Source organism: Lepisma saccharinum, chromosome 5 (genome assembly GCF_977018435.1).
Source record: "Lepisma saccharinum chromosome 5, izLepSacc3.1, whole genome shotgun sequence".
In the NCBI taxonomy this organism is placed as follows: domain Eukaryota; kingdom Metazoa; phylum Arthropoda; class Insecta; order Zygentoma; family Lepismatidae; genus Lepisma; species Lepisma saccharinum.
The window spans coordinates 89,043,873-89,057,250 of record NC_139233.1 but is presented as its reverse complement, the minus strand read 5'-3'; the positions used below and the strand labels follow the sequence as shown (position 1 = coordinate 89,057,250).

Below are 13,378 nucleotides of genomic sequence, written 5' to 3'. Positions count from 1 at the left end.
AGTAAATTTGAGTTTAAAATTCTCATACAATTAACAATTTTTCGTAGATTAGTATATATCCCGTAACATGTGACATGTTTGTAGAGGCCTTTCGAGTTTGAATTTGTGAAGTGGCAAATGTAAACTCCGGACTTTAAATTAAATATTTTATATGCACATACATACATACATACACACACACACATGTTTAGTTGATTTGGTGTTTTAAGTCCACTTTATGCACAGTAATGGTAATCGGGACTGGACCTACAGTTTAAAGTGGGGGGGAGGGCCTCCCCGATGGCGCAGTGGTAGCAAGGAGTCCCGGGTTCGATACCCGGTGGAGGCACAAGTGGTTCGGATCCCACTTTAAACTGTAGGCCCAGTCCCGATTAGCCTTACTGTGCATAAAGTGGACTTAAAACAACAAATCAATCAATCAATCAATCAATCAGTTTAAAGTGGGATCCGAACCACTGTGAGCCTTCACTGCATATCGAACCCAGGACACATTGATTACAAGGCGATGACGCTACTACTGTGCCATAGGGGAGGTCTGTGTGTGTGTGTGTGTGTGTGTGTGTGTGTGTGTGTGTGTACCCTTTGATGAATTTGATTATGATTTTTTGGATACGTTGGTATCACACAGACCTTTTATATTGTTAATATATACTGTGGTTGGTTGGTGAGAAGCAGTAATATGTATGGTTGAAATAGAGAAAACATGTGCTTATACCCTTGAATTTTTGTAAAGTTCTCCTTGAAAACTGGGATATATATACTTGAATTTTATCATGGTCCTAAAGTGGCCACCATGATATTCAATTTGACATCAACTTGCAATTTGGGAAGATACAGTATGAAGTCTGCCAAACAGATTCATGTGTGTTGAGGAAAATATATGAGAAGCCTCTTAACCTTACAATTTGCTATATTTTCTATGCACATATTCCTCTCAATAAATATATCTTGAATCATTTTGGCAAGGACCATATGCACAATGCTTATCCAGCTTGTTTTCAATGCAGGATCTGATCTGTTTACCAGAGGGTGTAATTTTGTGCAATGAATTGTGGGGCAAGTTGCTTGCTGATATCATCAATTAAAGATTATTAGTTGAATCCTTAACTTCTATGGCAGAAAAAAATTCAGACTTAGATTATGGTGGAATCACAGAAAACAACTATGTTCTTTGCTTACTGATTACTTTACTTGTAATTGTGAATTTTTTAACCCATTAACTGGGGCGGAGCTCTACATATATAGACACTCTAAAATTGGACCTTTTTTTGGTGAGCCATAAACAGTATTTCAAAATTAACGGTCCTTGTATTGCGACAAGTTATTTTTATATACACCACTTTTTTGTGCTATTATTAGTCTATGTGGGATACTGGCTATCAAAAAATCCAGTGTTGATGCTCTTGGGGGCAGCCCTGGAGGGTAAAGGTGGCCAGAGCATGGTGTTGATCACATCACCTCCAAAATGGCCAAGATCTGTAGTACCCTAAATGTGCCTTCAAGGCATGGTACTTGATGCAGGGGGAACCTTACCTAATACAGAATGTTTATTTGCGGCAGAGTCTATATATAGATTGTTTTCCTTAGCTTCATTTTGTGGCAAGTCTTTTTATAGTTAGTTTTTGCATTATTTAGGATGACACGAATTTGCTGTTGCATCTGTATATAGATGATTTCTTTTTGGTCATACTTCCCTTCAACGTCGCCGCAGGGAAGGGGTTAATTATAGCCAGCCCCCGTGGCAGAGTGCTTAGCACATCATGCTACAATGCCAGGGTTCCCAGGTTCGAATCCTGGCCTGGGCATGGATGTTTTGTGAGTGTTCATTCATAAATTTCATTATATCATCACTCATCCCCATCTTCACAAATTAGCCAAAAAGTGGCACAAAAGGCAAAGTAAAATAAAGCAAATGAAAAAAAGATTAAAAAAAGTAATTATAATAAATATTTGCACTTGAGTTGAGGGTGTTGTATACTTCCAATCCCATTGGCAAACTGCATGCTCCCAGACATTAAGAGGGGCCATGTTCTAGCAGCACAATAACCAAATGAAGGTACACCCATTTTGTTATCTTCTCAATCTCTATTTTACAGAGGTCTGTCTCATTTTTGACAAGTATTGAAGGATGTAGTCTTACCTCAGTTTTACCTCAATTTTTTTCCCACGTTGAACTTTTATTCTAAGAGACTCAACCCTGCCCCCCCCCCCCCCATTTTGCAATCCATGCAATGCAGTTGGAGATAGATAAAAGGGGATTTAAAGTTAAGCTGTCCTTTGACTCTCTTCCCTATATACCCTGGGTATCCTGGGTTTATCCTTTTTTATTCATGAAACCTGGTAGACTTCAAAGTAAAGAAACAGAAGCAGCAAATTCCTATGGATATAATTCCATATTACACTTGATTTGCAGAGACTGACTGAAAGTCGTATCTGCTTACGAATCTTCGTGTTATGTGCTTCTTACTGTTAACTTGAAGTTCACATTCATTTAACTAGAGAAATTTTACTTTGACTACATTCTATGTTGGTCAAAAACAGCCAAATGTAAAGCTGTACATCTAGTAATGATGATGACAATATCGAATGTCGGCTACAAATAATTACGTTGTTTTCTCACAGTTCAGTAATAATTTAAATGAGACAAGATGGAGCCATTACCATCAGAGGAGACATTACAAACGTTCAAATCATTAGAAAATGTGTCAGATGCTCAGATTCACAAACGCAGTCTTGGTTGGTCAAAAGTAGTGTTTTTACCATTCAACAAACTATGGATGTTTTTTGTGGTTCTGGTAATATATTTCCAGTGTGTTAGCAATCTGTATGATACATTCTTTTCAACAAATGATCCAAACATATTACGTCTTATATTCTTTGAACTAATTTGTGTATTTGATACATCCTTGGCTCTAATCCATAGGATATGGAAGACGCTGAATGCAAGACGTTCGTATCTTCCAAGACCAAAATGGTGGCTATTTCTTGATGTTGTTTCTTTATACCCACTTGCTATATGCTATTATGCATTTTCAGAAGAATGGTATGATCGGAAATTGTTCTATTTACTCCTGTTCAACAATTATCTTAGGCTATACAGAGTCATTATGCATTTTGGTAAGTTTTATAGATCAAGATAGTACAAAAGCTATTATAAAATTTGTTCTTCTAATGTTGAAGTGGGGAAGAAATTATTTTTAATCTTATGATATTCTTTACTGAAATTTTTTGCAGGGTGTTTCAAAAAGTATGTTGACATATTTGGTTACATTAATATTTCCTCACCCTATAATATTGCATATTTGTGCTATGATGGACAATTTTTGAACTATGGTACCATTGGCAGATTTAGCAGGAGGGGTACCGGGGCATGTACTCATCCCAAGGAGGATGAGTAAGCATTACCACAAGTATAGATAGCATCATATTACAATGAACAGAGAACGTTTGAGCAATCTTTTCCCAGATAGTTAAAGAATAAACAGAGCTCAGCACAAATATATTAATCTGAACTAGATTTACTAGACAATTAAATAAGTTGACATTGGGAATGGAATATGGGACTTGTTAATTATAGACAATGACATTTACTGGTTAACTGAAGGAACAAAGAGGAAATATTTGCAAAATTGTGAGAGTCTCTCCTGAGGAAATGAAATCTCAAGCTCATCTCCTTTCTGTAATCATTGTTAATATAAATGAACATAAATCTACTTCCATTTGACAAAAATCTAAGGGTCCTGGGTTCATTTCCTGGTGGAGTTACATTGCAGAGTCATTCAGATTCCAGTTTGAAGGTTCAGTCTTGATTAGTTCATCTGACTACAAAATAGACCTAAAACTAACCCTCCCTTGTATGGAATAATATTCAGCAAACAACTTTCTCCACAATTCATTGTGCCATATTTTGGGCAAGCAGATCAGTTCCTGCATTGAAGACATGCCGTTTAAGCATTGTGCATATGATCTTTACCGAGTATGATTATCAGGATCATACAAGGAGGAATGTGTACGTATAAAATTTTGCAAATTTATTTATTTTAAGAAGGCTTCTCATACGGTTTCCTTACCATGTGTGAATCTCTTTACCCGACTTCATGCTGTTTCTTTGCAAAGTGTACTGCGAGGTGACGTTAAGTTGAATATCATCCATTGTCTTGATGTGAATTCTTTTATGCTCACAGCATATTCTGTACTCCCAGGAAAAAATATAGAACTGCCTATTTATGGTATGGAATAAACCTTGCAACAGGGTTGTGGTAAACTTTGTTAAAAATCTTGAAAGAAATTACCTCCTGTGTTAAGAGAACTGGGAGATGAAATGAATATGATCCAGTTATATAAATTTATGTAATGATTGGCTATGATAGCTTTGGTTAGGTTATTATTGATTACGCTAGATCTGGTTTAAGTCAAAACAGGCCATGTTATAGTTTGTTTAAAATAATTTACCTTGGCTTAGATTAGATTATTTTGTCAAGTATTATTAGCATTGATTATGTTAGATTAGGTGTGGTTAGTCTGGATCAGTTTTGACCATGTTAGTTTTATTTTAGGTAACATTGAGAATCCTTACAAAAGTTTATTGTCATTTCTGATAGTTTTTCTTTGTTATATACACTTAATTTTATCTATTTCTATCTGTTCAGCACATCTATTGAAAAGGATGCATTTTAATCTCCTTTCTTTATGTATAATTTTCCATACCTTAATTTTATTAATAGTAGGGATCTCCCTTGGTGAACCTTAGAAACACTAATACTTAATAATATTAATATATACGTCACTGCTAAGAGAATCCTAAAATTTGAGATTGTTATTCTTCATTTTGTATTTGCTATGTGTTATTTGTAGAGATTTGCTTTGTTATATATTTTTGTACATCATAGTAAGCTACGAAACCATTTATGAAAATGTGTTATGTCTTATATGTGTGTACTTTACCATTTTTATGTGCTTTTTATATCCAGATTTATATTGTTATGGATATGGTGTTCACATGGTAGGCTGAGTAACTGTTTGCTAAACTTAAATGTGAGTCAATCCATATCAAGTGATGCAGAAAAGAAAATATTGGTTGCTTGATCATTTTTTAAAAAGTATATATTTTGTGTGGTGTGAGCCTCATACGTTGACAGTTTAGAACCAGTGTTATTTTATTTTTACTGTCACTGATTTCAAGATGGCAGAATTTTTTTTATCATGGCATACATAATTTTCTTCATTTGTAAACATCAGCAGTAACTTTTTTATCTCAGCTCTGGTAAGTCCTAGGACAATGAGACAAAATCTGTGATGTTAAGCACATTATACAATCATATTTTTGTATAATATCCTAAAAATTATTACTTCATAATAAATTTTAAGGTAAAAATCGTGTATGCTAATCTCTCAAAATGTTATTTTTGGATTTTTTTTTTTAGGGGGAAGGCAGTTTGTTTAACACTACTTCACTTTTTTTCTTGCAATTACCTGTGTACTAATAGTGTATGTCAAAATTATTTGAAGCTAGAGACTGTAATATTTTTTTTCTACAGGCTCATAAGCATGTACCTTTTATAGAAAATTCCAAGTTCAGGGTTAAATATCTCATCCAGGCGAAACCAGTGCTGGCTCGGTAGCTCTGTTGGTAGAGTTGGGTTAAAGTCCTGGATGATTTGATTTGATTTAATTTTTGGTATTTAGCATGGTTTTCCTCCACTTTTGGCTAATAGTGACGAAGGTTCTGGACAAGTCCATATTTTTTTGCTAATATCACTAACAGAAAATAACTTTTAAAATGTTTAAAAAATTCCAAGAACAAAGTTACTTAACTTTTTATATAGTGTAAACCAGTCAAAGATATGCATGAATATGTTGGTAAAATTGTCAGTTCTGTTTATGTATTCCTTATGTTTAAAAAAATGTAAATAGAAAACACAATTTTAAATTCGTTCTTTTATTGAACTTAAATTCAAAATGTATGCATACATCCATATATGCATTTCCAAATATCAAGATTATTTCTACAAGAAGAAAATAATGAAAATAGCAGAAATCTAGCCTTAAGAAAGAAGATAATACATAACTTCTGCACAATAAACATAACATTTAACATTTATTTTTTGTTTCAGCATCCCAAAGAGACACTGTACAACAGCTGACATACCGATTTTCAGTTCTGGAGTACTTTTTTGAGATTAGCCTGTTTCTCCACTTGTTTGCTTGCTTATGGTATCACACAACTGACAAGGTATGTGTGCAAGTTATCTTCAGAAAATTAACATTGACAAGTTATTTTCTCAAGAAGTAACTCTATTACACTTGGAGTTACATACATTTTGAAAAGTAACTCAGTTACAGTTACTTTATTATAGATTTGGTAAAACTAGAATAATATGAGCCAAACTTTGTGGTGAAGTGATACACTACTATGCCAAGGGTCCCGGGTTTGAAACGCAGTCTGGGCAAGGGTGTTCTTTGTGAGTGTCATATCATCACTCATCTTTGTCTTTGAAATTAACCTAAATTTGCAGAAAAGTAAAATAAATAAAATTAGTTAACCAAAATTGAATAATATGTATAGTGCAAGAACTGTGAAGTAAGTTGTTCTTTCATTTTTCACCAACAACCATCTAGTATGTTTACTCATATGTTAAATCTACCCCTCGCACACTGCAACATTCTGGGAAGGCATATGTGAGGATGTGGAGGTACAGCCACATACATTAACAAACTTGGCCATTTGTGGAGGTGATGTGATCAACATCATGCTCCAGGGTTGCAACCAAGTACCAATTTATTAGAAGGTGTGTGAACCATTGGCCTTCTCAATGCAGGGACATTGGTGAAAAAATTCCGATCTGAAATCATCCACTCCAGTAATTGAACCTAAGTCTCCTACATGGCAGTCAGATCCCTATGGACTGTGCTTCATTGCTCTCTTTTGGATTCCTCGGAAACAGAGAAATGGAGAATTACTTCCAGGTCTTAATAGAATTTAACCACTAAACGTCAAAGTTAGCATGACGAAGCACTGGTGAATTTTTCACTGGAGCATGTACCCTCTGCACAATGGAAATGTAAGAATTATGAAAAGTCATGCTATCATTATATCCCAGGAAACAAGAAATTCAAGCAACATAAAATAGAATCCTTCAATAATATTATTTTCCAGACTACCAAAGGAAACAATAAAAGACAAATAAATAAATAAATAGAAAGAGTTTAATAATTTTTGCCCTGTATTTTCTAGCATCCTAGATATGTGCATGTAAAGAAAGTCGAACAAATTGAAATAATTATAATAATAATAATAATAATAATGTGATTTTATTTTACCTACAATTCAATGAAACGTAATGTAGAAATTTTTGGACTTATGCAAAAAAAATTGGGCCTCATACTTGACCTAAATGCTATGTAAATGAGACAGTCTTTTCCACCACTATAGACATTACACTTGTTACATAAAATACATCATTTTCATGTTCCATAAATACTTCAGGGGTTACAAATATTTATTGCAAATAAAGTATTGAACTTACGTTAGTGAAACCAGTCCAGAACGAATGAGGAAAGCAAACAGTTTTTTTAATACCTACAAATGTTCAATGCACCATGGGTGACACAGCACACATCAACATGATAGTCTATTTCTTGCAACACTCGCATCAACATGGGCCTGTCGATAGTGTCTATTTCTGGCATGATACACTCACTTAGGGCTGCGATATCACGTGGGATTGGTGAGACAAATATCCTGTCTTTGATGAAACCACACATGCTGTTAGGTCCCATGATCTTGGGGACCAAAACATTGCACAAAACAGTGTGAGTGATGTGGATGATTTGAGTGTCGCCTAGTGGCAGGGATGTGAACTCCAAACTTAACAAAACATGCACGCACAAACACACAAACTGTTTGCATTCCTATCATGTTGATGCGTGTTGTGTCACCCATGGTGCATACGTTGAACATTTGTAGGTGTTAAACAAAAAAAAAACTGTTTGAGTTCCTTGTTCATTCTGGACTGGCTTCATTAAAGAAAGTTCAATAGTTTACTTGCAATAAATTTTTGTAACCCCTCTATTTATGAAACACCTGGTATTGTGTGCACTGCTAGAATCGTATCATTTTTTAAAAAAAAGTCAAGAACCACCAACCACATGCAATACTTACACTTTTCCAGTTCTCACCCATTCCACACCAAAAAAGCAATCCTATTCCTACTAACCCTCAGAGGACAATGCCTCACCAACCTCCCAATAAAACTACAACCTATATTTACACTAAAGATTTTTCCACCATGGTTTTCTTTTCACCCTGTTCACAAGACAAATATCCCACAATGCCTGGCACACACCCCCACCAAGAAAGTTGACACCTAACCTCCTGTACATGCCACTAAGTACTTTCCCCACCTCTTCCTACTCCTTTTGCACATTAATCCTGACACCAGAATCACATCTTTCCAGACAACTCCAGAGCTGTTTTAAAGCACCTTCCCCACTAACTTCTAAACCATCCTGGTTCACAATACTCCTTCACCCATCAACCAGTAACCCCCCCCCCCCAACTCTTTCTCACAAATACAAAACCTTCTCCATTCTCATCAACTCCCCCACTCTTCAGATCCATACTGCCACAGGTAAGTACCCTTCACCCAAAAGGAACCTGCCACACTTGGAATTTTTAAAAACTTGTGAAGGCCAGGACCTACTTACCGACTGCCGGCCTCACTCCCACATGCCTCGGCATCCAACAAGTTACGGCATGGTGGTCAGAACGACAAACCCTCAGTCATTGTTGTAGGTTTCCATGACCAGGTTACACTACTCATTCATAGCTCCCCAATTTCCTCATGGTGGTGGGTGGCCACCTGTCTCATACACTGGCCAAAATCTCATTAGAAGGGCTGTCATGCTCCTCCGCAGGAGAGTCAAATCTTTGCATGTCCCGAATCTGAGCCCAAAGCCTGATGCCTTAGACTACACAGCCATGGTGCGGGACTGTGGTGGATTTTGCCTGGAGAAAAGATCCACAACCCTCAACCTCAGGATCAACAACCAGCACCAGCAGTCCTCCATCAAAAACTTGGTCTTCTCTGTCAGCCCCCTCCCAACTTTACATCATCCACCCTGGGAATCAAACCTGGGTCTCCCCCATGGTAGTCAGATGCTCTACCGACTAGACCACCACACGTGGAGGATGCAGTAGATGATGTAATTGTTTGTGTGTGTAATATGAGAAAGAATTAGAGAACACTCACTAGACATTTGAAATGTTTGCAGCTGCATCTTCAGTTCTGTGCCATATTCTGAACATTTGACCTGATTATTAGTTCTGTAAATATCTTGTTTTCAACATTCAGATGACAGAGAAGCTCAAGACTGAACCTCGTTCAGTAGAAAATATGGATACTTGCTACTCTATTCTAGAATGGAATAATTAAGTTTCACTGTTCTATTTTAGAATACCTAAAGGAGTTTATATTTTTTCTAGTAACTAGCATCATCTTCATAGTATAGTTTCCTATAAATTTTACAGAGTTATAATCCAGATGACTGGTCATATGCTGTTGTTCATGAAAATATACCTAAAAATTCATCTGATTCAACTTGGTACTCAATTTGTTTGTACTATGTAGTCCAAATTGCAACAAGCACAGGGTAAGTAGTAAAATTTGTTTATGTATGGTTAATATAAGGTATATCTGAAATCAATAGACATGACATGATTAGAACAGCAGTATTTCACAGTATTTTTCATATTTTCACATTTCTCTTGCTTGATATCAAATACAGAAGAATTAATAAATGATAAATATTGACATAACTAAATTTTGCAAACTGGTCGTATACATGACCTAGTATCATAAAGTAAAGTTGTAGATACTTTATTTTACTCCATGATACCTGTAGTGTTAGAAGGTTTTATATGATACAAAGACATACAAACACATATGTTGTACAAAGTTATTTGTGTTAATTAAAATTAATACAGATAAGTGTTGGAATGTATACAAATAATAATAATAATGCAAAAATATATTTTATTTTCAATTTTCTAGGAATGTGTTTTTTGTGGCTGGACAAAATGACATTCTTAATTTTATCAGCCACTACTTAAAGTGCAATTACTTTATCATATTTTATATCAAATATTGTTTGAGAAACAAACACATTTGCTCACAAAACCTATGTGCTCTATCCACTATATGCATACATTTAATACTAGATTTTGCTATAATTTTGGTATATTGAAGTATTTTCATCGCTTTTCTACTCTTTTAGGCTAATTGCAATAGTTAAAATTGATGAATGTACATTTCAACTAAATTTACTTACAACAGTTTTAAAAACTACACCATAAAAATGACCCCAGCAAGGTCTCACCTTTCTCTGTGTTCAATTTAAAGCAGAAGCAATACTTCCAAAGTTGCAAAGGTAGCTTTGCACTCCGCCATGTTGACATGTCATCTGGTAGCTGGTTTGCACCTGCTCTTCGAGCATTCAGTTTACTGTGGAGAGAATGTGTGCGGCAGTTTTACAGTTCCCCTCCAGGGAACACAGCCTTAGAGTAGCACTGACCGTGCGGGCAGAGGTGTTTGCATGCTTTGTTGAGACTGAGAGTTATGCCAGCGGGAGATTTTCTACCAACAGGGTCACCCATGCTGGACATGTCTCAGAAGAGAAGCCAGACTAAGGCGTTCTGCAACGTCCCATCTTAACTATCATGTCCTATCCTAATATTCCTACCCAGTCCCAAACAACGGTAACGAGTAGGAACTCTCTTGGAGACAGTCCTATCTCAGGGAGTAGCACCCCTGCCGACGTGAGCTACAGGTCCTCCTGACTAAGAGGTAGCACCTGTTAAGGGTCCTGTCCTCAGGCTAACGAGGGGGATGGAACGGATTCCTCAGCCATAGTGAAGGCAACCGTTCTAAGGGAGCAAACCTGTATAAACCCTGGTCCTCCAGGTTGGGGGTTTTGCGTGAGGCCGACTCCCTCACCAAACAAATATCACATATGCTAAAAATGCTCAACAAAGGGATGCCGGATTGATGTACCTATGACAACCAAGGCGAGTTAAAAGGAATAAAAGAGATATCATTAAAATCAGAACTTGGAACATACTTACGATGCTGAAACCAGGTAAAATGCAAGAAATTTCTGAAGAAATATTGAAATCTACACTCCAAATAGTAGCCATTCAAGAAATTCGATGGAAAGGCTATGGACACATAAAGAAAAAAGACTATTCTTTATACTATAGCTACAATAGCAAAAAAACAGGTCACCTAGTGTGACGCTCGGCCAGAGTTCCATATGTTGAACGCTCCAATGAATAATTGGAAAACGTGCAGTTCAGAGAAAGATGTCAAAATTCAGCAAGATATTTACTAAGACAAGCATACAGAACAAACAATTTCTGCCACACTCTTGCCGAACACAATACCTAGGAGAGTACTAGTCTTATTTGTGCCAACAAGAATGAAGCATGCCCTACAAATGGGGACCGAACGGACATGCACAAAGCGCTCGTTATATTTAAATTGCAATCTTATTAGAATTTCTCCCAACAAATTATATATGCACCCTTCCCTCCTTAATGTCTATTTGGGTTTTATTTACATCTTGTCAATTACTGAGAAATAATTGCACATGCTTGTGACCAACACACATTTTTAAAATGTACATGTTCATTAAACGAAACATAATTCTTATGCACTCAGAGAATTATTAATCCTATTAACTATCATGCACTAGATTACTAATTGCAAATATGTAGCTTCAATGTTGCCAACATTCAACGTAGCTCTGAAAATGCATAATAACGGAATGGTAGTTCATTCAATAAGTTAGTCGTAAATATTATCAACGTGACCTATTTATTAATTAGATTTTTATTGAATAACGATAACTATGAACATATCAATCGTTTGTTTCTATAAATTACAAACGATCTTTAAATAATTAACAGCATGCATTACATTTTTATCTTTAACAACAATAAAAATCTCACATTCACATATATATGCTCTGCTGCATACAAGACATTATTACACTCATCCTGCGACTTCATTTATACAAGACAAAACATTTGATACACTGCACCATGCAATTACAACTTGGAAAGAAACCCACTCTCAGTTTCAAACGTTTTAAAACAAGCACATCAAATCGCTTTCATCTTAATAGTTCTCACCTTCTTTTTGTACATTGAAACTCTTACTTATCCACTACTATTAAATTCCATTAGATTATATATATGATGCTACTGCTGGGAATTGTTTGATATATTATTATTAGGGTTAAACAAAGGGAAAATTTGATTTACGTAACCAAACGTCTATCCACAATTTTCATTGTCTCTGTTCATGCTTCGTTATCGTGTGGAACGTTTTACTATTTTTAGATTTTTCGTAGTTCATGCAAAAATGAGTTCACAAGTCTTTTGTGCATAGTCAAAACACCACATAACGTTTCACTCGAATATAGATTTCTACCTGCACGTCAGTTATCAAAGTTCTTTATTCACGTCTATTAAGTCATTAATAGTCAGGGTCAATAATAGCATTTATAAATCAATGCAAAAAGGGGTACAATTCATTTCATGCACAAGCACTATAAACGTTAAGACAGAGAGTAATGAACAGTCCTCGTGGCATGTATATAGCATATGTTTGCGTCAGAAAGAAAAGTACTATTTAACAGGGATACGTAATCGTTCTTGTCTTCACGGTCGTGGCTACGCACCTGAAACACAAAAAATGTTCATTGGAAATAACAATGGTTATATATTACCTAAAGTTCCATGATGTAAAATTCTCAAGCCACATGGTATATTGTGGCTGACACACAATGGCGGTCAAAAACCTGAAGTACCATGCAAGACATCTCGTAGGCACGGCCGGTCAAGGCAACCCAGCTGTTAATGTTTCTACGTTGTTTTACCCTTTGCTTCTTTGCAGGAACTGCAGCAGGAAATTGAGGAAATAACCTCCATGCAAAAGGTTCCTCTAAACGCCGCTAGGTAGCAGGTGCGCTTGGAGCTGTCAGGTGCACAGACACCTGACGGCGGGAATGAGAACTTGGTTTATTACGTTAAGCCAGTTCATATGTTAGTATGTGAGTACCACACTAGGTACTGGATTTATGGTACAAAAGGAAATAAGGAAAAATGTATTAAGCTTCACACCTCACAATGACAGAATCTGTAAACTTAGAATGAAGGGCAAATTTCATAATTTTTCTTTAATATGTGTTCACGCCCCTACAGAAGACTCATCTGAAGAAGATAAAAGTCAATTTTATGAAAATTTACAGTTGATACAAGATCAGACACCCAGACATGATATAACAATAATACTAGGAGATATGAATGCAAAAGTAG

The 13,378-nt window shown here is 36.0% G+C and overlaps 1 protein-coding gene across 1 annotated transcript in view; it reads left to right on the top strand.

The window, feature by feature from the left end:
• The first annotated feature begins 2,648 nt into the window (after positions 1 to 2,648).
• LOC145988135 (cyclic nucleotide-gated channel-like) overlaps positions 2,649 to 13,378 on the top strand; it is an 82,456-nt gene continuing 71,726 nt past the window's right edge. The window contains exons 1-3 of the mRNA XM_083122966.1: positions 2,649 to 3,117; positions 6,114 to 6,232; positions 9,530 to 9,651. Coding sequence (XP_082979092.1) covers positions 2,649 to 3,117; positions 6,114 to 6,232; positions 9,530 to 9,651 — 710 coding nt within the window. The remainder of the gene's footprint in view (positions 3,118 to 6,113; positions 6,233 to 9,529; positions 9,652 to 13,378) is intronic.